The sequence below is a fragment of the Falco naumanni genome, chromosome 5 (assembly GCF_017639655.2).
Source record: "Falco naumanni isolate bFalNau1 chromosome 5, bFalNau1.pat, whole genome shotgun sequence".
Lineage (NCBI taxonomy): Eukaryota > Metazoa > Chordata > Aves > Falconiformes > Falconidae > Falco > Falco naumanni.
Window position 1 is genome coordinate 3,124,387 of NC_054058.1, and position 25,350 is coordinate 3,149,736.

At 49.0% G+C, this 25,350-nt stretch overlaps 1 protein-coding gene across 1 annotated transcript in view; it reads left to right on the top strand.

Moving 5' to 3' along the window:
• Nucleotides 1–7,105: 7,105 nt before the first annotated feature.
• Nucleotides 7,106–25,350, top strand: part of FSTL1 (follistatin like 1) — a 53,758-nt gene continuing 35,513 nt past the window's right edge. The window contains exons 1-2 of the mRNA XM_040595683.1: nucleotides 7,106–7,234; nucleotides 7,307–7,366. Of these exons, the coding sequence (XP_040451617.1) occupies nucleotides 7,232–7,234; nucleotides 7,307–7,366 (63 nt within the window). The 5' untranslated portion in view covers nucleotides 7,106–7,231. The remainder of the gene's footprint in view (nucleotides 7,235–7,306; nucleotides 7,367–25,350) is intronic.

Consider the following 25,350-nt stretch of genomic DNA (forward strand, 5'->3'; position numbering starts at 1 on the left):
TGGTGACTCACAGAGCTGCTGTTCCACACCCAGCCCCCATTGATCCAGGCACTACTCACACAGCTCAAATAAATTTTGGGCAGCAAAATTCCTGAACGCCTTCTAGCAAGCATCCCAGGCTCTGCCAAGGGCTGGGACAAATAGCTAAGTGTGTTTGAGCACATTCCATGCTAGTGGGTTGCCCATCCTTGGAGGATGAGAAATAGCTAGCAAAATTATTCAGAGTGTGAGTAGGAGAAGCCAGGAACTTGTGTCCTCTGAACTGTACACCTGACCTGCACAGTCCATGAGAGGTTTTTGTATATGTACAATGTAAGGGTAAGGAGTAGGTGGCTACAGAGTGCAAGTTCGAGATGCATTCTGACAGTCCTGTAACAGTACTGAGAGCCAGGATCTGCTGGGGGGTTCAAATGCTGCAAGGAGGGGAGAGGGGCATTGCTGAGAGAGCGTGGGAAGGGGGATAATCAACACATCCCCTCCAAATGCCCTCTGGCTCTTCTGGCATTTGGCTCTCTGACTTGGTAATAAAAGCTGTGGGTCCTACAGCCAAGCCACAAGTGATGACCCTTGGTTGGTGAAGAGAGAGTGCCTGCTTCTTTACAGCAGGATGGCAGGTGTTAACATGCCTCTGGAAAATTTTGCTGGGTGTTTCATTCGAACGTTAACCTTGCCCCTGTGTGATGGCAGCGACTGAGGTAAGACAAGTGAGTGGCATGTGGAACACTTGTGTTTTGTTGCGATGTAATTCATAGGTTATAATGGCCTGTGCCTGAGCTCAAGACATCCTGGGTTGATTTCCTGCTACATTCAGGAGCACAAACCCCCTACTGTTTCAGCTGATGGAGAAAGTGCTCATAATTGTGTGAATCAGGATTTGTTGGTGGGGCATAACTGCCTGTTCCACAGCAACAGCCTGTTGGGGTGCTCGGGCTTATTGCATGGAACATGGCAGAGCCAAGCAGACCTTTGTAGCTCAGCGATGCAGAAGGACAAAGCAGATGAAATTTCATGTAGCCACAGAAGAGTCCTGGGTTTGACTCTGTGCTCCGCCAAAAACGACCTTAGCAACTTCTCAGTGAATGTGTCTGCAAAATAAGGGAGATAATGGGCAAGGAAGTGGAAAGCAGTGATGATTGTTTCCTCACTTCTGGAGAATAATGTCATATTTAACAGTCTGCGCTGTGAAGTGCATGTGACGTTAGCAGGTGTGGAGGCAAGTTGGGGCTCTGCCTTGAAGTGTATCTCCATGGCAGTATGGACCTGCAAGCTGGTTTGTGATGTAGCTTTACACAGTAGGAAATCCATCTTATGAATTGTACAGGCCCATTCAGCTGCCTGTACGATGGACATCAAACCTTACCTTGATGCCAGTCCTAAGGCTTATTTTGCTTGACTCCTGCAGTCGCCTGCTGCGTTACCAGACCTCTCTGAGGGGCTTTCTGGGGTCAGACTCCAATCCAACAAGTTGTGGCAGCAACACGTAGGCTAGGACCCCACAAAATAACTGTGGGTACAGATGTCTTGCTAATGAAATTTGGAATAAGGTTCTTGCTTTTCTAAGCAGATAAGCCACATCTCCTCTACACCAGAGTGGATGGGCTGGGCAGTCTTTATGATCCAATCTCTGTGACCAACGAGCATCTACGGAATGGTGGAGGCACACATCTGGCAGCTGGGGCAGCTCTTATTCCACCTGGGGTGAAGGGTGGCTTCCAGGGGCCATGGGTCTGCCTGGGAACTCTGTTTCCTTCATGCCAGCTACTGCTCCAGCTGTGTGAGCCACGTTCACGGTGGGTAAGGAATCACAGCAATGCTGACAGGACCTTGTCTCCAGAGGACAGCCAATGGATTTTTCAGCTCTGACCTTTTGGCCATGGGCTAGTAGCATCCTAAGGGGTCAGTACCAGTCTGCTGGCTGGGCAAGAGTTCTTTTGTGAGAGTGCTTGTAGTTTGAAGGCAGCAGCAAACTTATAGGACAGAACAAGTTCATTGGATAATCCAGGTTGGAAGGGATCTCAGAAGTCTCTAGTCTATCCTCCTGCTCCAAACAGGGTCATTTCTCCAGGCTGAACAAGCCCTGTGCCCTCAGCCTCTTTACAAAGGGCACATGCAATAGCAGAGTCAAAATCAGGAGTATTTCACTTACCTGTGCCGCATCACGGCCTGGCGGTGGCTGGAGTGAACTCACACAAGGAACATGCTGAGACAGAAGCATGTTATGCTGTTCAGGATGGAGGGAGTGTTTCCACACTGAGGTTTTGAGACAGATTTTCCTTTCTCGCACTATGACTTGGACGAAGCGTAGTTTGAGTCTATGAGTCACAGTGAATGTCAAGTTACCCTTGGCCAGGCTGTGGCAAATGCAGAGTGGATATGGTTACACAGGCTGGACGTGGGTGCAGTTCTGGGCCCATTCCTGGTGGGCACCGCTTGCCTGGGCTATTGCACCTGGCTGCTGGGGCTGGATGAAGTCTGTGAGGAAAAGACACCTTGGGAGCTTGTCTTAGGTTAGAAAACCTCACCTTGAATAAAGGATACCGGGGGTAAAGTTTAAGGGCCAGGCTGTCAAAGGTATTTAGACATTTTACTGCTGTAGCTAATGGAATATTCAAAAGCCCATCAAATGCATTAACCATTAGAGAATGCATTTTACACAAATCACATAGCCTGCTAGTGCCAGTGCCAGACTTGTGTGCCCTTTGGTTAGCAATATCCTCAGTAAAACCTGCAAAATAAAGACTTCAGATGGAGGTGGGGGGGTAGGGGTGGGGGCGGGCATGGGGAGGGGGAAGGTGCAGCACTTTACTACATTGGGTCTGAAACAGACCTTTAAGCCATCACGATTAGTGTGGGGCAGGAGCAAGGAATGGGGAAACCACAGTGAGAAAGAAAATTAAAAAATCTGAGAAAACAAAGCAAAAAGCAGAGCTAGAAGAACAGAAAAAAACAGCAGTATTTAACAAAGTGCAGGCTGGAAGGTGACCAAACTACAGGAGAGTAAAATGGACGTAAGAAATAACTGCACTGTAAAAAAAGGAGATTTAACATATCTGTGTGTCATGTATATCCTCACATCATGGTTAATCACACTTACTTCTTACCTGAGTTTGAATTTTGGCCGGAAAAGTATCTTCCTGAGTCACGCTCCCTGAACCAGAGAAGGCTTAGACCTGAGTTAGCTCACCCAGCTGTGCACAGACGCTAGAGGCCCATCCTATTTCAACTTGAAGAGTTTGGGTGGTGTGCTGCAGCTCAGAAGCTGGGATAACGAGAGTCATCCAGCAGCTTCCCAGAATTCAGGAATTCTGGGAATTAGGAAGCTGCCTCCTTAATTCTGCACCGTTCCGTCCTGCTGACCCACTGCTCCCCGCTCACAGGCTGAGAGCAAGGTGCTGGTAAAGCTCCTCGGGGGGGTCAGGACACGGCACCCTCTGGGGGTGCTGTAAGTCAGCACTGCCACGGCAGGGGACACCTGGAGAAGGCTGCTACAGGCCTGAGTTCTCACCCAAGGTGGTGAGATGTCCACATGATCCATGTGTGACAGCCCGGGGGACTGTCACGCCAACCTTGTGGTCACCCTCACATTCATTCGGGTCTGACGCCCGCACCTTTGTGGGTGTAACCCCACTCTAGGCTTCCCTCTCACGTCTTGCAGTCCTGGCCTGTTCCTGCTGGGAAAGCCCAGGTGTCCCTCAGCCTTTCCTCTGGTGCTGGTGCAGACCTCTACTCTGGTCTGTGAGGAGTCACTGCTCACATAGCTCAAGATGATGTAGAAGTCTCCTGTCTCACACAAGCTAAGCCTTCTTAGCTACAACCTTAAGGCATTTCCTATTCAAAAAATAACACCCGGCTTCCTAAGTCCACCAAATAATGTCGCTGCAAATTTCCTGTTCTTCAGCGGGATGGATTATTGCCCCATCATGAAGGCCACTTGCCAAACAACTTGGTTTCTTGAATTGTCACCTAAAATGCAGCGCAGGCAGGGCAGTCACTGGCTTCGGCACAATGCTGCAAGCACAACGCCATCCCTTAGGGTTGATGTTTCGTATGGCAGGGATGAAGGAGGAGATGTGAGGGATGTGGGACGTGGAGATGTGGGAGTGAGGTAATGTGGAGAGGGTGATATCATGGTGTAGCCACAAGGGCTGGGTGAGAGCTTTAGAAGTAATGTATTGACACGTGTTTAGCCTCGTTTCCCTGGGAAATGAGGCTTACACAATCACCTTGGGTGTATATGTGTGCACATGCTGTAATAAGGGGGAGGCTGCGGCTTCAGAGTAAACCTCATGAGACACCAGAGTCCAGGGGAGGGATGCTGACAGCGTCCCAAGAATGGAGAAAGCTTCAGCTGCAGCCTGCACTTTATTAAACACAGGAGAATGTATCCACCCATGAGATACACACTTGCATGAGTCCAGACTTCTGCTTCTCAGGCAACAGCTTGTTACTGAATTTCAGTTGCATGGCCACTTGGGCGTATGTGTATGTTATCTCAAAATTTGCGATCCTGTATGTACAACAAAATGTTTGTTTTAGAAGTACCAGTGACTGGAAAGTAAGTGTCAGCAGAAATGAAATACTGATGCATGTAATAGAATAACATCTCCTCTGTACAGCAATGATTCCCAATTTCTTTGGCCCACCAGAGCATTGCAACCTTCAAAATTCCAAGCAGGCGTCGTTCACCATTATAATGAAGCTTTTAGCTGAAAGCTTTTTTATGATACTACATTGGTTGTGTAGCCAGCAATGATAAATTACCACATCCATTATAGCCACAGCTTGAAGCCACAACTGTAAATGCGCTTGTTTCCCCTTGTTCTAGTGCTTCTGATTCAAGCTCCCTGTTATGGGTCCATCACGAAAGAGCAAAGATTCCCGGCAGATTTACTTCTTATGCATTCAGGCAGTATAAACTACTCCTTTGCAGTTTACAGTTTTAAATGGTGAAGGTTTGGAATACAAGTGAATGGTTTGTCAGGTGTTGTGTATTTGGTTATAAAATGTGTGCCTTTGTACACAGCGTTAAGGCTCTGGTGTCTGTGCCGAGATTGTTTTGCGCTGCCTGTGACGGAAGAGAGAAGACACCTTTTCCCTGCCTCAATACATTTCCTGACATGGCAGACACCCACCCTCCACAAACAACTCTGGCTCTATCACTGTCATCTTTCCAGCAAAGGGCTAAGGACTGTTCTCAGGCCTCATCTCGCACAAAAGTTTTATCTGATTTAAGGGGGCGGCTGTACAAATGCCTCTCTCCCCTCACGGGTGCCTGTCCTCCTGTGGTAACGCTCTCTGATGCTTGCATGAGATGCTTTTTGGTTTTCACCTCTAACCATTTCCACATGATAAAAACTAACTTGAAGGAAAAAGCTTGTGTACCTAAACGCCAACGCAGAATGGATGATTTAATCCTTTACCTTGTGTTTCGAATTCAGTCCTTTGAGTACACAGAAAATAAACCGTGCTCCTGGTGTCCTATATAAGCCAGTGCCGTAGGTAATCACACTTATATGAGGTGACTGCCCATGGTACCAGGGAGGGAACGCGGGAGCTGGGAGACCCCTACTAGTGCTCAGTTCCCGAGTGGTATGAGTCACTTTTACCCTCTGGAAATAGAGAGCCTCCTGTGCAGCATCACTTGCACAGAGCCAGGTGGCAAGAGGCGAGAAATCGATGAATCTTTTAAAACGTATTTATCATTTGCCACTTGTTAGTTTCTTATCGTGGCACTAGCATCAGGGTGACTCAGGGTGAACCTGATCCTACCATGCTTCTGCAAACTAGAGGCCAGCTGAGTTCAGCCATAGCTCTGCCTGTGCTGTGTCATGAGGCAAGGCAATCAATGACTCCAAAACAAAGAGGTGCACTGTGAAAGGTGAGTTTAAAAAAAAAAAAAAAGACAATGAAAACCACATCGCTCGGCATCAGCAGTGAAATAATTAGACTTCTTTTCAGGATAGATTTATAGGCTAGTATCACGTACAGACAGCAGCAGAACTTGCTGGGGAGGATGCTTTATAAATGCAAAATTAGTAACAGTAGTCCTAAAAAGAGAGTGAGGAAGTGAAGCCTGAGGAAGCACAGGAAAGTGGCACAGCTGCCACAGACAGACCAGATGTGGGCTGATCTAGGGTAACCCTTCCCCAGAGTTTCCTCCTTCCAGCGGGATGCTGGAATGATCTTTGGTCTCGGTGAACGATGAGGGGACACACGCCAGCATCTCCCATGGTGCCTGCCTGTGTTGTGGGCATAGAATAAAGCAGGGCAAGAAGATAAAGACGGCTTATGGGCATGCTTGGTTACGGGGCGAGATGGGATTTCAAAGCCAGCGGTGTCATTTTTGGTTACAACCAACCTCAAAACTTGAGCACAAGCCCTTGACAAGTGGTGCCATGGCGTTGCTTGCTGTAACAAAGATTTCTGTACGTGCCCAGAGCAATCAGCCCCTCTTGCGGTCGGGTCCTGCCTTCCAGCTGGCGGAAGCTTCCGAAATTCGGAGATGAAGAGATTTTTATACACAAATGAGCACCACCAGGCATGTTGGGCAGGATTTTGTCCCTCTGTGCCTGGCACGACACCCCAGTGGGGTGCTGGGCTCAGCCAGTGCCATCCAGGCCCTAACACCTGTGGCCTTCAGCCCTCCTTTCCAAACCCCCCTCCACCCATCAACGGCACCTGCAGCCGCGGGCGGGACCTCAGCGCGGCCTCAGGGGCACGGTTTGTACGGCTCCTCCCGCACGGAGAAGCCACCCCGTGCCTCAGTTTCCCCCGTTTTGCCACAGCGCGGGGGGCGGCTGCGACCCCCCTGAGGGGCGCGCTGTGGCTGCGCCTGGCCAGGCTGTCCCCGCCGCTCAGGGCCCCCCACGGGCAGCGAAGCTGCGAGGCCGGGCGCTGCGGGCCGGCACCCCCCTCCCCAGCCCCACGCTGGGCCGGGGTCCCGAGCCCCTCGGCAGCCCCCTGGCCGCCCCTCGGCCTCCGGAGCCGGGGCGCTGCCCCGCGGGGCGCGGACGGGCCCGGCAGCGGGAGCGGCCGCGGGGCGGGGGCCGCCCCCTCACGGCGGGCCGGGGCGGAGCCGGCCCCGAGGCGGGGGTCGGGCCGGGGGTGGAGCCGCGGGCTGGCGGGCCGGGGTGCGGGGGAGCCCTCCCCTTCCCTTCCCGAGCGAGCCGGAGCCGGGGAAGGAGCCTCCTCCTCACCTCCTGCCCCGCCGGTGCCGCCAGCCGCCCGCAGCATGGTGAGCAGCGGGGCCGCCCGGCGGGAAGTTTGGCGGCGCCGGCCCCGCGCTCACCGCCCCCCTCTCTTGCAGATCTGGAAAACTCTGCCGCTGCTCTGCGCCCTCATGGCCGTCGCCCGCCTGCGAGCTGAGGTAAGCGCGGGGCCCCTCGCGGCGGGCCGGGGAGGGGGGCGGCGAGGGGGGGACCCGGGGGGGTGGGGGGGTCTCCGGGTTTTTTTCGCCGCGGGGCCGGGGGGGGGGCTGCTGGGGTCGCGGAAGGTGGCACCGGGGCGAGGAGGGAAGTTGCGGGGCCGCCGGGCCCCCCCGGGGGTGAGGGGGCTGCGGCCGGGCCGGGACCCTCAGCCTGCCGCAGGCGGGGCCCCCCGGGAGCCCCCTTCCCTCCCTCCCATCTTTCCTCCTCTCCCCCTTTTCTTTCCTTCCTTTCTTTTATTGCAATGACATTGAAAACCACCAAAAGCCCCCAACTCGCAACCCCCCAGCTCTGTTGACAGAAAACAAACGGTGCCTGAATTCCCGGGTTGCGGCGGCCTCCGTAAAAGTGAGGTCAGAAACAAAATATTTGATAATTACGGCAGGGGAAATGTGGAAGTGATTTGAGGAAAATGAACTCAAGCTGGGCTGGGGAGGGAGGCCGAGCCGCTTTTGGAGGGAAGCGGGTCCCGCTCGGGGGGCAGCTCGTCCTCCCCGCCTGCGTTTTTTCTCCCCACATATTTCTCCCAGATGGAGAGACCCACCCTAGAGCATCACAGTTTGGCTCTGCACAAAAAAAAAAAAAAAAGAAAAAAAGGAAAAAAAAAAAGCATAAACACACCAGACTTCCTACACATGTTCCCTCTTTCTGCCTCCCACCCGTGGACGGTGCTGCCCGCGTTATGGCACTAGGGGACGGGGTGAAGCCCAGCGCTGGGGCTCCGGCCCCCTCAGCAAAGCTCTTCGGCGAGGGACGAGCGGTGCGAACGCTGGGGCACGTGAGGAGCAGAGGGGAGACAGGGCAGTTGCAAGCAGACACTGTCAAGCTGTATCTCTGGTCGCGGCTCTTGTGAAAACCCAGGGGAGCGGGACTGAGCTGTAGCACGGGCTAACATTTCACATCTGCCCGTACATGATAATATTGTAATACACTTTCTTCCCGAGGCGTGACATACTCATGTAGTCAGCATTTCCACGCATCCTCTCCAGCGCTGTCCTGAAAAAGCCGGATTGGTTTTATTCACTTTCTTAGGAACCCTAAATAAACCTTAACTGGTTCTGGTCAATCTACAGCAAAACCTCTGTGGGAAGGAAGTGCACAGCAGCGCATCCAGAAGATGAATGATAGTAACAGCTAAATAGCGGTGGCATTGGTCTGAGAAAAGCCTCTTGGAGTCAGTAGACCGGAGAAATATAGCCAAGATGCGTTTGGTCCTTGATTTCCGATTTCACTGGCACTGCTAGCGTTATGGTAATGGTCACAGTGCTAAATCCTGCTTTTTGCCTAATGTACCCTCATCAGAGTACCTGGATGGCTTCCCAAGTCTAAGTACTGTCGTGTCTCTGTGCCTCATCTGCAAACTGAAAGAAAAATGTGCAGCTATGATGTTCAAAAATTGCTTTTAAAGACCGGTTCACGCTTGAATGGATAAATGAATGATTTGACTCTTTTCAGGTATAATGTTCCAGGTGTCAAACCAGTGAATGTTTTGGTTCAGTTCCAGTCTAAGTTCAGCAAAACTTGAGAGTGATGACTGAGGTTTCAGTCTGGTTTCAGGGAAAATTGACACCTCGGACAACTCTTGTTTTGGGGTTCAGTTTGATTCCTTATTGCTGGTAGCTGCCGAGTGGTGAACATCCGTTCGTCACAGGTAGTGTCCCACCCTCTGGGGTATCTAGACCTCCTTGTTTTCTGGGGAGTGGACTGTGCCTGAAGGCAAGCTGCTTGCAATTCGGAGACTGCTTTGATGTTGTTTCCTTCTAAATGTTTCTTATTACCACTCTGCGGCATCACTGCCATTTAGTAAGATCAGCATGGCATTTTCCCGTGCGCTTTCCCCTTTTCCAGATTTTGGAAGTGATAACCTCTCATATTTCTTCTGTTTCTGCTGCAGTTTGCACTCTGTGCCTTTCAGTATGTTCAGAATATTAACACTGAGCCTTAAGCTTCTAATCCTTTTGTCGGCAAAACTGTATCTGAACTGTACTAGGTTTTTTGTACAACACTCGTTTCTACGACATTGTTAGGTGCATAATTAGAGTCTTTAAAGAAAGAAAGAAAGAAATTGCTTCAGTAAATGTTCCTGGCATGACTTTGTGCAGACTGGAAAATCTGAGACGTGCCAAAACTTGGGAGCTTTTCTTGGCCCGGTTCAGTAATAGTCACAAGAGCAATAGACGGTGAACTGTACTCCTCGGATGGAAGCCAGCCACCAGCTTCAGACAGCCCTTTTTATCTCTTTCTTCCTGGGTCAGACTCTCGGTGAGACGGCCGTTCACTCGTATTACCAGGGATGCAACAGAGCTGAAGTTGCTTGTGTTCTCAGCTGGGGCTTTCCAAAGCAGATGGAGTGATTTTTGGGAAGCATCCATCGTGATAGAGGAAAAGGGAGAGGCTCAAAATGTCTGATGAATGTATTAAAAGTTAATCAGTTGTTCACATCCTGCTGGAGTAAGTCACCTAGTTAACACTGGAGAGGAGTCCAGTCGCTGTTTGACTGTGTCTGTGAGGTCTGAGGGGTGGCGTGTGGGAGCACTTCCACTGGTGGTACTGCTGTAATCACCACTACATGTCCCACCAGGATGCTAACTTCAAAATAAGAGTAAAGGTTTTTCTTTTTTCATTTTGGGTTTAAACCTGATTCAGAATCATTAGGAAAGTTGTTTTCACCGGAAGTTTTAGATGTGAGCAAAGAGGCTTATACCAGCATGAATGTATTGGTGTGGGCTCTGGACAGAAGCCCTTTCCTGAATCCAGACTTGCCAAGAGGCGAGGTCGCTGCCCTGGCCCACCCTCTGCTCCTTGCCAGTTTTCTGGCTGTTCAGGTTAATCTCTGGGACCTGTAGCTGTTCTCCTGAACTATCCTTAACCCATTTCTGGCCAAGTGACCCAGCCTTTGGAAAGAGCTATGTAAACAGTTTAATCTGACTTTGTCTCGTTTGGGCTAAAAAGGGCTAGAGGAGGAGGACTAGAGGCTCTCCTCTTGCAAAGAAATCTACTGACGGATCTGAGGGGGCTATAACCCCCAGGGCAACACAGCGATGACAAGCAACTGGAGGCAGATTTATAACCTTTTCTAATAGCACAGCATCTGCTGTAACCCTGGGATTAATTTTTTTCACCCCACCTCCTTTTCCTTCAGTTTAGTGTTTCTGTGTGAAAAGCCGAAAAGAATGTTACGGGGAAGAGAAAAGACAAAGGTTTTGGCTAAGGTCTTGTTTGCTTAACTCACCTGAGCGCTTCCTCGCAATCAGATTTGACTGCTTTTGCATGTAGGGAGGGCAACGCTTGACGCTACCAAGACCTGTGTCTTTTTTTGCCAGCGGAGTGCTTTTGCGACCCGGGGGAGCTGGAGCTGGGAGTTCAGCTGGGCTTCCTAAAGCCTGGTGTACTTCCTCCCATCGGCCTGTTCACAGTCTGGCCAGCATCATCAGCTTGCTTTGCTTAAACTTTTCCCACATTTTTGCAATGGTGAAAACTAAAGACTGCTGTCTTATTAAATGAAACTGAATAAGTTAAAGTTGAAATCCTGATGTAATTGCATGGCTGTATTTGGCCCTGAAGCCATCATTTGAAGAAGGCTCCATTTGCCTTTGAAATTTAGTGATAAAGACTTTGTGGATTTTTGTCCTTCCCTCGCTGATATTTCGTCCGTGGCAGTTCAAGGGAAGACGCTGTGGTGCCAATCATGTGGGTAACTCAGGCTGGTTTTAATATGCACTGGCTTTGTGCAATAAAACCCAGTGGTTGTGTGTAACCCACTAACGTAATAAAACTGGCTTCCCAGTTCTAGCAGGCACATCTTCAGTGGAAGGAAAAATTGCATCCATTTTTCTCCTTGAGCTGGTTTTGGAGTGATAGGCATCTTCCTCCTTGAAATCCTGCCCTTGAGTGCTAGACCAGGCATTGTTGGAGTCGCATCTCAAGGTGATAAGCGTGTTTTAAATGGGGAGGCAGTGAAAAAGTGATGCTACCCTGGGCGCACAGCCTATTTTTTAAGGTGCATGCTGTGCTGTCGAGCAGCTGCTGTGCTGCAGATTGTCCCAGGGATCAGAGTCTGAGAGTCCAGCCGAGTCGTTCTGTTTGAGGCACCTCGTGTTGTGCCGAAGCTGCTCGCCAAATGCCCCGTGTATGAGTGTTTAAACAACCTCCCCGGCTGTTTTGAAGGGACTGTAACCTCCAAGCAGCAGCACGCATGGCACAAGCTCGGAAGCAGCAGCAGTGTCGTGTAGCACATACATGTGCGTGGCACCCTGATGCTGCTTCTCAGATGGAGCTGCTGTCAGATCCGAGCTGCTTTGTGCAAACGCGCTGTAGCTGTGTGAATGGCTTTATCTGCCAGAGTGCAAATTGCTTGCTGGTAATTAACAGGGGGCTGCTGCTGGGGACTGCCTGGGAGGCAGCTCTGCTCCCAGCGCAGGGGGAAGGGGCTGCCTGAGTCTCCTGTTGGATTTTCCAGCTGCTGTTATTGGTACAGCTGCTTACCCATCAGGAGGCACCGGGGCATCTTTGATCTTTCTTGTGTGGTGTTACATGAGCTGGGGAATGTTTCTCTTTGTACAGAAGAGAGTTTGTCACAAATCTCAGCCAGATGTGTCTTTCTGGGTTTATGAGACTCCCATTACCCAGGCTGTTTCTGCCACATATCCTGTGAGCTAGATGAGATTGGTTCCCAGAAATACTTTATTTAGCTGGGTTGCGTCTATCTTTGCAGGGGGGCTGGCTTCTGCTGTACTAAGTTATCTAAGCTAATCTGTGAGTAACCAGCACTACTTCAGAGAGATTTATCCTTCATAGCATTGTCTCCAAGTTTAGCAAAAGAAAAGAGCAGACTGCTGCTAGGCTGTGAAGCATGCTTCCTTCCAGAGCTGCGTCTGGGTGGCAGGCATGGGATTATACGCGTCTCGCCTTTCCCAGAGGTTGTAGGTTTTGCCACAGCTAGTGTTCAAAGTTAGATGAGAGCTAGTTAGAGCAGAGACTTCCTTGCCTTTGGCTGTGGGGCTCTGATTTGAATTCCTAGGCATTGCAGCAGTAAATAAACAAATGGCAGATAAGCAGGCCTGGAGGCTTTGGTGGCCTTCTGTAACTGTAGCACTAGTAATGACTGCGTGGCATTTTCATGCATGCTTTCAAGTGTGCTCCAAGTGTTCTTCCATGTTCTTCCTCTGCTGTATGAACCAGCTACCCAGAAGTGAAGTTCATGTAAGTTCCTGTGAGATCTTACTACCTGCTCTATGCCTCGGCTCTCTCACTTACTACACTGTGTACCTCTTGGTTTTGACGTTGGACCTGTAGCTGCTTGGGGCAGCAGATTAGATGTAGGCTGCCTGTGGGAGGTGATGAAGAAGAGCAAGCTCATGCTCCAGTCTGCATAAGTGGAATTTCTTGAGACATCCACACCTAGTTTGGAGTGCCTCAAGGGGTTCATAACCTGGAAACAGTTTGAAGGCTCCTCTTGGACCAATTTGGAAAGAACAAGGAGCTTGGGGTGGATGATTGGGGAGGGATTTGGTATCTCATTAGCTCAGCTGTAGGTGGATCCCACATTTCCACTGTTTGACAGCTAAGCAAATATTTTGGCAGAAGAAACTAAACACTGCTTGAAGACTGGAATCTGGTTTTTGTCTCACTGGGCAGAGGGTGCCAGTTCTCCTGTGCTTCTGAGGAAAATACCCAACGCACCAGGAAAACAGGAGGCTGAGAGGAAAGACTTGTTGGAACCCATCCCATTCACCTCTGTGTGGGCATTGCAGGATGGCTCTTTATATGGCGTTTCCCTTGGCTGTGCCCTGTCAACTGCTGTTCCAGAGAGGAACATCTAACTACTTTCTCTAAATACTGTAACGCTAGGTAATGGACCCCATAGTAATCAGCTTTTCTTGTTCGTTCTTTATCCTTCTCTCATTTCATTCTGCAGCTCTGTTACAAAGGAGTAAAGCTGTAAGCTTTAGAATTTGGGTTTTGTTTTTTTTCTCTTGATTGTATCTCTAGAGGGTTTTGCAATGCAAAGAGCAACAAACCAGCTTGAAGGAACAATGGAGTGAAACAGATAAAAACACCAAGGCAAAGCAGCTGGCTTTCATTGGTAGGAGGAGAGGGTTTGCACCCCTTATGCTCCAAGCATGGAAGGACCAGTTGGACTGCTATTTGTCACCCACTGCTGGTTGTCCCTAGCCAGTACGTGTTCTTACTGATCCCATCCCAGCTCCTCGCTCAGAGTCCTGAGATGGGATCCAGGGGGCTTTGGGAATACGGATGCTGGTGGAGCTTTCTATGCTTACCTTTTTCCCCCACAATGAAAGTTTTCAAGAAATAGTAATAGCTTCAAAGATAATCTATAGCCAGAAACAACTTCTTTGTTTCTTTATCTGTGAGGAGAGCTAGGGAGGTAGTGGAATTACGTGCTGCAGCAGTACCTGTGGCAGGAGCAATACTCAAGCCTGAAACAGTCTTCTGAAGTCTTCCAGGTTGGGAGAGGGGAGAAGAGGATGTTAAAATCTTGAGTAAGAGGGAAGCAAACGTGGGGTGACAGGGGTGGGCTGGCAAATGTACCTGCCTCTGATGGAGAGATTTATTGGTGAACCGTGTCCTAACGCAGGAGCCCGTGGGTTGGGTGCGCCTCCTGCCATCAGAAACACTGCCCTGGGCCACTCTTTCCTCGTCACCCGGCTGCCACGGCAAAGCACTTCAGGGCCTGCATGTCAGAGGGGCAGAACAAGGAGTTTCTGTCCGTCCACCCGGACGGAGGAAGAGGGAGCGTTTGGCAGGCGCTGGCCGGTTGCCAGGTTGGCCTCCAGCGCCGTGCTGTCCAGGGATGGTTCTGACAGCAGTGTCTGTTGCCGGTTTCCCGACAATGAATCAATTTGGAAGATGGTGCCTGGATAGGGGGGGGCTCTGTGCTGGAGCAGCCCCTGCCATTTAAGTGCTGGTAATTGTAGCCTGAAGCCAAGAGCTTTCCTTCTACATGACGTAACTCTTTGCATATGTACTCCTTGCTGCTCTGGGACTTTCTTTCCCCTCCTGTGTTTTGGCCACTTTTTTGTGTTTATGTTTGAGGAAGCTTAAGTATGAGGGATTGGAATTGTTGTCTCGTTTCCTATATGTAAGAGGAAGCTATTTCCTCAGGGAATTTTTGCTATGTCTGGATCGTTTTGTTGTCTGGGTGAGCAAAATTCCTCAGGGATAACCAAAAAGGTTGTGACCCAGCTCTGGTCTACAGCTTGCATATTCAAACCCAGAGCTCTGGAAGATTAAGGTGGCAGGGGACCAAGCGTTCACGTTACAGGCGTCGCCTTCAGCTTGGCAGAAAATCTGCGGTATTCCTGTCTGAGGACAGCGGGTTTGCTCTGTGATGCAAGCTCTGGGGTATTCCAGCCCCAAGATGATGAATGCCGCATGAGTACTATCAGCATAATCTTCTTCAGGCAGCGCTCCCCTTCTCCTTGCCCTGCAGATGGGCGGTGGAGAAGTCAGGTTGCAACAGAGGCTCCATTTCTCATGGACCTGCATTTCTCACGTCCCCAGGACTGGGGCCTGGACCCACTGGTAGTGGGTGACATGTAAAGGTAAGGAGTAGGGTAAAGAGGGAGTACTTTTTTTATTTTTTATTTTAACTGCCTGATTTGTACCCAGTCTGCAGTTGAAGAGCGAGCCTCGGTGCCTGAGCTTGCTCAAGCACCAGCAAGCGGCACGCTGCCCTTCGCATGAGCAGGGCTGGCAGGTGGCCCACGCTGTCCCTGGCAGGGAGCGTTCCCATGCTTGGCCTGCTGCAGGGCTGGGGCCGCAGTGTGGCTGGTGGCACACAGCGGTGGTTGCTCTCAGTGTGCTTGGTCACAGTCAGATGGGGTGGCGTGGCCAGCCCTGCCTAGCTGAAAGGAGCACTTCCAGGAGGGCAAGAGGCATGCCCTCGGGCCGTTATTCACCCGAGACGTGTGTGCAGGAAGACTGCGCGCACTTGCAGCATGATTCCCTGCGGCCCGTGTGTTTTGCCAGGCTTTTCAGAGGGGCTAGTGACAAACGTGATAATGCTTTTTGAGATCATTCAAAGCAGGATGCTTTGGAAAAACTGATTATTTTTTCTACAAGGTATCATTGTGTGCCCTGGGCTTAGTAGTTGCTTGTACAAACCATAGCCATTAGCATCTTGTCAGATCCAGTTTTACGCATCCCCAATAAGTGATGTCCCCTTCCTGTTCTGTGAAAAATGATACCATGCTCTGGAGTATCTCAAAGTCAGTAAGTTTATTTTCATGGTCCTGTTCTGTGAGCAAGTAGACCATTAATCTTTTTATTCTGTCCCAACAGTCCTAATTATGCCTCTGCGTTCAATGATAATCAGCGCCTCCCCCGTGCAGTTATCTCCACCTTGTATGTGTAGCTGGTTTATGGGGTCCCTCAGCTCTCTGCTTAGCCTACCTCTTTTAACCTCCCTGTGGCTCCCTTCCTCCTGTCAAAGCAGAACATTTTTCCCTGGCTGCTTAAAGAAACAGAGCTTTATGTGATCTTATTCTCTGTTGGTACCTTTGAACCTCCTCGAATAATCTTTAAACCCAACAGCCAGTTTCAGCCATGTTTAGCGAAGTATGTTAATTTCCTACGAGATACTGCATTCTTCTAAGTTTTGTAAAAATAGACACAGGTACTGTACCAGCACCAGTTAGTGCCCTACCTGTGGGAAAACGTCCAGCTTGACATCAGCTCTTACTACAGGCCAGAGAAGCGTTTGATGAGTATTCCCCTTTATCGGAGTTTGTACCTTCACAGCCACCAGACGCAACCAGCCTGGAGACAGGAATTTGTGGGAAGCAGCTTGCAGAACAGCTTGTTGCTGCTCAACTTTGGTTTGTCCTCCCCTCTGTGGCACTCAGAGCTGTGTGCAGGCCCCCAGGAGGGTGTCATGGAGGAGCCAAAGATTAATCATGGGGCACAGAACATGGTTTGTTACACCTTATGTGCACACACACACGCATACAGAAATACCTTAGTCAGTCCTCTTACAGAGTAATTTGCCAATAACTCCTGCAACCAGATCTGGGATGGGGGAGTGGAGGAGAATGCAGCAAAATTCACAATCGATGTGGATTATTTGGGAATTTTGGATACTATTGGGTGAGCATTGAATCTCACTGTGGTATATGAATAGCCTGAAACCGCAGAGTCAGTGTAGTGCAGGGGCCGCTTTTAACTTTGTGCACGTGAAAACTAAAAGAGACAGGAGAACAGCTGGGCATTGATGCCTCCTCACAAATCACTGCCAAGCTCTTCTGCAGTGCAGCAGCACACATCCAGACACTGGGGTGAGCTGGGCCCTCCTGGCTGCAGGTGCAAGGTCAACAGTAAACCAGCATTAAACAGAGACAGCTGTTGGTGTTTTGGTTGGTTTAGGTTTTTTGATGGTTGGGGTTTTTTTTTCTCCTAGGTTTGTATTTATTTGCTGTGGGATTTTGGCACAGTGGTGGAGGGACTAAAGGGGTCTCTGAGCATATGTGGTTCAAACACCCTCAGAGCCTGTAGGCGTCAAGAAAATGCAAACAAACTCTTCTCTCCAGACCTATTTGTTCTCACTCTTAGCATAACGCCACGGTTTGTATGTAGGCTTTGTGCAAGGCACCTAATTCCTCTAAGCTGCAGTGTTCACATCTGTAAAATAAGGATAATGATGGTGCTGTGCCTCTCAGAAGGCTTTATGAAGCTGAATGCATTCCTGTTAAAAGTTTAAAAGCTCTCATGTAGAAGGTACAGCAGGCATTGCAGAGGGTCATTATCCTTATCAACAGCGATAACAGTAGTAAGGAAAGTGGAGATGAAATGTGGGCCACAATTACTGTGTGATACAGCAATTTCTTGCCAGACAGTAAAAATGTGCAAAAGGGGCTTGTATGTGCCACATACAAGTTGTGAGCCGATGGCCCGCGGGTGGGAGGGAAGAGGTGGTTGAATGTTTTTATGGAGCCAGAGAGGAAGAGCATAAGGTGGGAGAGCTGAGGGGTCTCGCAGTGGGGATTGCATTTCTGGAGTGTGTTTGCTCTCGGAGGGGAGCAGCAAGTATCTCTCTGGATGTTTGTATCTGAGAGGAGACAAACTGGAGATGTGTTGTAAGGGGAGCACTTGGCATTACAGCAATGTAGATTTCCCTGTGAGCTGTATGTTCTAGTTAAGTAGAGAATCTTACACTGGGCATGGTCGCTTGCTTTCCCTGACAGGTCTGCCAAAGATTGACAAGGGAGAGAAGATGGGTTAGTGATTTCCATTGGTTGTCATGGTAACTAATGGAAATTACTCTTTTTTTTTCTTTTTTTTTTCTCTCCTTTGGTCTGTCTGTTGTATATGAAGATATTTGTTAAAACAACTAAGAAGCATTCTCTCTCTCCCCCCTTTTTTTTTTCTTTACATTTCTAACTGCTGACTTCTGGTCTTAAAAAGTACATAGTTACCAGATTTTTCTAGGGAGGTTATATAAAGTTTTTGAGTGCTGTAAAGTATGTACTGGGGATGAGCATCTGGAGAAGGCAGTTCTGTATGCTGTGTCGCTTCCCACCCTGAGACCTTCTGCAAGGTGCCTGCATGAAGGTTTTCTCATCTAAAAGACCTAAAAGTGCCCAAGATGACAGGAGCCTGTGTACTGTTTCCCATGTAAATGGTAAGCACATGATTAGCTACTCTGAAAAAGTTTAAGCTGGATGAAAGGGGGATGATAATGCCAATTTACCAGCCAGTGAGTTGTCAGGCTTGCTAACACAGTGACAGTAAGAGCTTGGAGAATTTCAGATTAGAAGTGTGAGTGCAATGCAACATATTATTACTGTTTCATGTAAACGTCAGCATACCTTGTCACTGAAAATATGGCTGTCTGCCAACTCTGCTGACAGTAAAAGGGGCCATTTTCCCCATAGATTGGTAGATGGTGAGGCCAGAAGAAGCTATTGTGCTTTACTTCTGCCCTCTTGCATAATCCAGCCCATATATCCAGCTTTTTTTATTAATTCCATTTGCTCTGACTCTTAAGCGTGTCTTAAAAAACATCTAGTCTTGATTAAATAATTACCACAAATGGAAAATACCACTGTGTTTGGTAGGTTGCTGCAGTGGTTAATTACCCACATGCTGTTACACCTCATTTCTGGCTTGCATTTGTCTGGTTTTGATCTCCAGATACTGAATCTTCTGTTTAATCTGCTAAACAGAAGAGGCCTTTAGTACCATGTGTGTTCCCCACCATTGTAAGTGTGGCCTGCAAGAAGGACCGCTCCCAGTCCTGTCTTTGGCAAACTAAACAGTCTGAGCTCCTCAAGCCCTCCCCTGGTAAGGTAGGTCTCCTAGTCCCTCCATTGGTACTGGGTTTCCACACATTGCATCCCCCTTCCCAGTCTGTTAATGCTTTCTCACCACGTGGTGACAGGGCATCTCCATGGGCTGGGAATCCATACAGCCTCGGGCAATATAAGTTGTAAAAAGAAAACAGACAAAACCAGTATGAGCCCTAATTTAATATTAAGGCATTCATATACATTAATGCACGCACCATCGGGAAGCATAGCTGGCAAGGTTGTCATGACAGGAGCCTTCCACACGCAGACGTGCTGCTGTCATTACCAGCTCAAGTCTTGGGTTTGAGGTTCCTATAATACACGCTTAAGTTAAAACTCAATTATTTAGAGGCTTCTTGACCCCACGGGGGAGGTTTGACTGGGCTGCGGGGGGTGCACGCTCAGTGCTGCTCGTGCCCCGTAGTAGGCAAAGGGCCATATAGCAGCACTTGGGCCAGCTGGAGCCTGGCCGCTGGCAGGCAGCTTCAGCTGGGACCTGCTGGGGCTCGTACGCTCCCCAGGCAGTGCCCCGAGCGCTGTGTCCCTGCCCGAGCGCTGTGTCCCTGCCCGTGCAGGGCCCTGTGCACCAGCCCACCTGGCAGGTGGCCTCCTGGGCCGGTTTGAGTGCACAGGCAAGAGCAGCTGACAGCCTGCAATGCAGCGGCGAGGAAATGCGTGGCCTCTTGCATGCCTACACTTAACGTACCTAAACTGAGCAGTGATGGTTTGCAGACCTGGGGCCCGAGAGCTGTCACAGGCTGCGCTGCTGACATGGGTGAGCACGTCTCTGTGCACTGTGAAGTCACATGTGAGTGCCAGCACGTATCGCTGCTGCTCTGATTTCTATTACTTTTCTCACAGCAGAGACTGGTCGATGAACTAGGCTTTGACAGGACGGAGCGCGGTCTCTGATAGCAGAGGCTGAGTCTATTTCTAGGTGTGACTTGGCTTGTTTTACATGCAGGTGTCCATCCTGGGACTGAGCGAGGCACAAAGAGCGTGCAGGCTACACACCCCAGACAGCTCAAGCCAACACTTGCGAGTCTGACCCTCATTGCATACAGTTAAAGAGCTGCAGGCAGAGCCAGATTTCTTGCTGTTCACCCCACCCTTCTCAAACGATCCATTTCTAACCAAGTAACAATGCAGGAATTTATTCCAAGAGCAAATCTAGCTTGCTTGCTTGCTTGCTATCCCAGGGGCATGGACTCTTCTGGGATGGCTCTGTACAGGGTTTGTCACAGACTTGGCTGGATCTTGACTTGGGCAGCTTCTACACTAAAAATGCATAATAAAGATTCAGAAGCTATTAAAATACCCCTTTTTTGTTTCTCTTTCCATTTCCAGCTTTGTCTTTCAGTATGGATATCTGGGGTTTTTTCCTCCTCTCAGAGAAAGTAGAAGGCTCTCTGCATTTCGTGTTCCCAGGTCCCTTCCAGTTCACACCTCTGGATTGGGCTAGGCTGAAGGTTTGTACTTTCAGAGCTTTAAGGCATCTTCCTGCAAGGCAGCCTTAACTGGGTGGCAGAGGCATTGAATTAAAGAAGGCTCATGCACTTTTTCTGTGGGCAAGCTAATTAGAAGTCTTTTTTTTTTTCCCCCCCTGTTCAGTGATGAGAGGTGAAAGGAGGTGGTTTCTTTTCCTCCTTTCAGCAATATTTTCATCCTGTGTTCTGCCATGAGCTTGAAACCCACGTTTTCATAAAAGTGTTGCAAGAGGCAATAAAGCCCTGTGTTCCTCATAGCTGTGATTTTTAAACTTTTAGCCAAACTTCCTTGCCACATACATCTAAAGGACCAGTTTCAGAGTGGGTGCGAGCTGTTCTGCCCATGAGCTGCCGTGGAGAAACATTAGCACGTCCCATGCTGCTTTCTCTTTGTGCTCCCTCTTCTTCCTCCTCTGCCTCTTTGCCGCTGCAAGCTGGACTCTGCCCCCAAAAAACTCCAGTTGTCAAGTTGTCAAGTGCTCATTTATTGCAGAGATAGAATCCAGAGGGCATTAGGTGATGTGGTCAAGGACACAGGGTACCATGACTGAAGGATGGATGCTTCTGCATCCATCAGCTTAATTCTTCCTGAGGGGGGCTTTGTGTCCTTGCTCATACTCATGCAGCACGTGGGCAGGGTAGCGTCATGGACCGAGTGCAGTTGCTGGCAGAGGGGTAGGGATGGGCTTACCTGTCAGGACTTGCAAGGCCCAGTTTTGCTTCCCAAAGACTTCCGATGTAGTACCGGATAAGCCACTGAAACCCAGGGTGCTGAGGAAGACTGATATATCTAATGTTCACAGAGAACAGGGGAGTGAGTTTCCTAAACTTGGGATCTGGGGCCAAGTACTTCAAGCGGGGTGTTTTGGTGGAACCTAAGGATTTTCCTGGTCCTACATCAGTGCATGAGATTCCTAAAGGAGAGCTTTCCACCCAGTGACCGCATTTAGGCGATAACGTGGAGCAGTTCATGCCTGCCCTCAGGAAGAAGCTGTCTTACACAGTGGTGGAGGACGTGCATACAGCTGTCTCAGCTTTCAGACCTAGGGCAGTTTGTTTAGCCAGCAGGTGTTCACACAGTAAGTACCAGGAGTCCCAAATTTGTTCCTTTTGGCCTCTGTCCCATCCACCAGCATTATGTGTTCCTGAGAGGTTGTTAAAAGCATTAGAATGTCTCAGGGAGGAGTGCCCGTATTTGCATCATTATTTTTGATAGGATTTAGCTGTTAGAAGCCAGGCACACTGTGTACTGCTGTCTGCTGTCCCAGTGTTGGTGTAGTCTGATCTCTCTGCAGTTGTATGGTTTCTGATGGGGAAGTGGGGAGGGGGGAATTTACAGTGCATTGGCTCAGATGAAGATACAAAACTGGGGTAAGATGAAGAAACACAGTGAAGTCCATGCATGGAGCATGCAGAATTAAAGCATGTGTCTCGTGGACTGTTGTTTAGTGTGTGTGATGACACATGAGAAGGGGAAGAAACGACAAGATTTAACGGGACATAGATGTGACTGAAGGAACAGGGTTCCTATGACAGGCCTGTGCTGATATCCTGGTGTTTTGGAGGATGTGAGGCTCGTGAAAGTCAGTTTTGTTTTGCTATAACAAAGAATTTGGAGGATTAAACTTGGGCAGCTGAAGTGCTTCATGACCAGGGACATCTGCTCCACCCTTTGGCTGAAATTGCCATCACGCAGCAGGGATAACTGGACAGGTCACAAAGTCTGTCCTGAACTGCTTATGGCACGGCATGCATGGACAGCTGAACTTGGGTCAGCTTTCCTGGGGTGGATGAAGCAGTAAGCTGCAACACGTCAGGAGTGCTTCACAACCAGTTCAGGTCCCTTTGCTGTAGAGTATTTCATCCCTAGAGGGGAGAAGGAAGCAGCCACAAGCAGTGTAGACACTTGATTTTCACCTGGGCTTGATGTTGCTGACTGCAACATTAAAGGCTTCTTGTAGAAATGATCGCTGCTGGGACGAGGCTGTGTTTATGTACAGGTTTCACAGAGTCAAGGGTACCAAGTGCAGGAGCAGGTAATACTTGTGTGGGTAAGGGGTTTTGTGGTTCACACGGCAAGTGGGAACTGGTGTCAGGGGCCCATGAGTGGCAAGCCCTTACAGATCAGCACAGACATGGTAGGTGTTCGTGTTCACTGTAAGATACTTAGTCTCTTTTTGGTCAGGGCTGTTTTCCTCTTGAGTTAGCACACTGAAGTGACTCAGATTGTGCTAGAGCACTTACAAGGCACGGAGGGACATACAGCCAGCAGCTGGGTTTGTGTAGGCTCTGATAAAGTTGTTAGCTGTTGAGATTCCCGTAAATCTTTCATTGCAGGCTAAGATTATTTACCTTATCTTGCTTTTGCCATAGGCTAGAGGAGCACATGCATACCATTCCTTCAGCTCGGTAAGATAACTTTCTAGAGCTGGTACTTACATGTGTATCTGACCTGAAGTGTCTACACCCTCAGAGGGTCTGGGTGTTTGGCAGGGAAGGACTGGGGTAAGCTTTGCATTTTATGCTAGGAGAGCTGTTAGACCTGTAACAAGGAGCTTTTGGGGCTGCTTTGGGTAGTAGGGGTTTTGTGGGGTTTTTATTTGTTTGGTTTTGTGTTTCCTTTTTTAATTTATTTCAAACTGAGCTAACCCAAATTTCTGGGGAGCTGAAAAGTAAGGTTTACTGTCTTTGAAAAACAAATCAAGAGGTTTCACTCAAACTGAAGTTTAGTGTTGTGTTACCGAACCTTTCATTGCACTCTGTATTAGACTTTCAATAATTGCAAAACCTGAAGGTGGCCTGCAGCACCCTACTTCTGTTTGTTGTGACTCAATACATTGTTGTAGTATCACTTGCTACTTCCAAAATCATGTGGAGTGAAACAGATCATGTTATATTTATTTCCTACAGCCTGCACGTTTGTACAGGTAGCATGTAATATAGCCTTGTTCAGCAAGGCAAGTGTGATGTCCAGTACATGAGAATAATGTCTGTGCATACACAATGATTAAGTACTTAAGCAATTTGTTCTCAGTATTCAAAAGGCTACCACTGATTTCCTGGTGTGCTTAAGTCAAAGCCAGCTCTAGGGATAAGTTTTTTATAAATGCTTTGGGTGTGTGAATTTCCTGGGTTTTCTTAAGTCTTTGTTGAAAAAGAAAACCTATTGTCCCTTCTGAGTTTCCCATCTTAATTTCTTTTGACACATGCCATTTTACCACTGAAATCTCTGCATAGGAGAACAGGGTCTGGTTACATTAGGAACTGTAAAACTAGACTGCCTTACACATTCAGGCAATGTCATTCCTGGAGCCAAGCCCTGGAGAGGGGAGGGCAGTGTCACAAGTGCAGGCCTTAGGGTCAGGACAGCTCTTGGCTTGGTTTTAGCTGGTTCTAGCTGGAGGCGATGGAGGATGCTCCCCCAGTCTTGCAGTGGGCTCTGGGCCAGCGTGGCCATGAGCAGTGGTGATAACTCCTGCAAGACCTGGCTTTATGTTTTTGCACCTACAGTTGCCTTCACCTGGGGTGAGCAGTGGGTAGCCAAACCAGCCTTTCCAACAGCAGAAGAGAGGCGCTGCAGCTATTTCTGTAGAGAAAACATTTAGCCCCTTTATTTGCTCATTTTCTTTCAAGTCTCTTCTAAGCCTTTCACAGCAAGGGAGACATTTTGTTCTGTTCTTGTCTGCTCTTCCCCTCCTTGGGTATAGAGTCTGAGATCTTACTGAAAAGCAATGATTGTCGGCAGTTCAGTCTAATACACTGGGCTGCGAACTGTAGTGGCTGAGGCACAAGCATGTATTTCTTTCTGCTGACTTTATTAGAGGAGCAATAAATTCTGGCTGGCCGACAAGGTGGACAGCCAAGGCTGGCAGACAGCTGTGCAAGCTAATGTCTTAAACTGCTGCGGCTGGATTTGCTAGAGGCTGCCTTCTGAAACCCTTAGTCTGCCTCGGTTTTATGTCTATTGGAGTTCATTTTTTCCCCTCTGAAAGTAATGGCAAAAATCTGCTTGTCTTCCCTGGGTGCTGCAAGAGAACCTACCGTTCGGCAGGAGTATCTCCTCTCACCTCCCCAGTGCAGCCCCATAACTTTGCACATGGACTTGGCTTAATGGTGCAGCAGAAACTGGGGCTGTCCCGTGCTTAATTGGAACTGCAAAAACAGTGTGACTTTATTTTCAGTTGCTTGCCACATTCATTAAATGGGAAATTTTGTGTCAAATACCAAAATTGTTTATACTGCATTAAGTGAGGGAAATTTGCCAAATATTTTATGCTTGTTTAACTTAAAATATGTCCAAACTCAGTGTGCTCCCCATGTCTTTGATTTGATTTTGACATAAAGCATGTAAAACGCCAATTTTCAGCCTGCCACAGATGCCTCTGTGGCATCTATACAGTTGCACAAACAAGGGGATTTGTAGAGAAACATTAACTCGGCCATTTCTACGTCATTGCTAGCAAAGGGAGAGCATGGCCACTGCCCTCGCTTTGTGGAGCTGAGTGCCCCAGATCAGAGAGGGTATTTTCAGGCAGCGTTAGGCTGGTGTTAGACTTCTGCCCTGGCAGAGGAACCAAAGCAGGTCGGATGATTTTCTGTTAGAGGGAGGCATGTGGGGGTGTATACAAAAGGTAAATAGGAGACGTCAGTCTTTTGTAGCATGGTTCCCAGGAGGATGCGAAGCCAGCCTCAGGTGATCAGCGGGGTCACCTCCGATTCAAGTAGGAGTGGCAGATGGGAACCCCAGTGGTTGAAAGCATTGGCAGGGGTTTGTTTGCAAGTTGCATCACAGATACTCCCTCTGATTAGAGAGGCCTAGCAAAAATTCCTGATGTCTGGCTTCTTGCTGTTATATGGGAAAACACATACACACAAAAAATGTAATCATTAAATGAGCAAGCAAAAAAACCCCATGGAAATAACCTGTCCCTAAGCCAACTGAGCTGGCTTTGGTAATTGGAAATCTGTTGTCTGTGCAGAGATCTTGGCTTCCACTGCCGCTATAAACTTTCAGGTTTCTGGGACATTTCCCAGGGTCTGGCACAGTCACCTTCACTGCTTGGGGAGGAATGGCTGCTGTGCAGGTACTGTTTACTTCTGCATGAGCCACTGCCTTGTCATTTATCTTGGTCC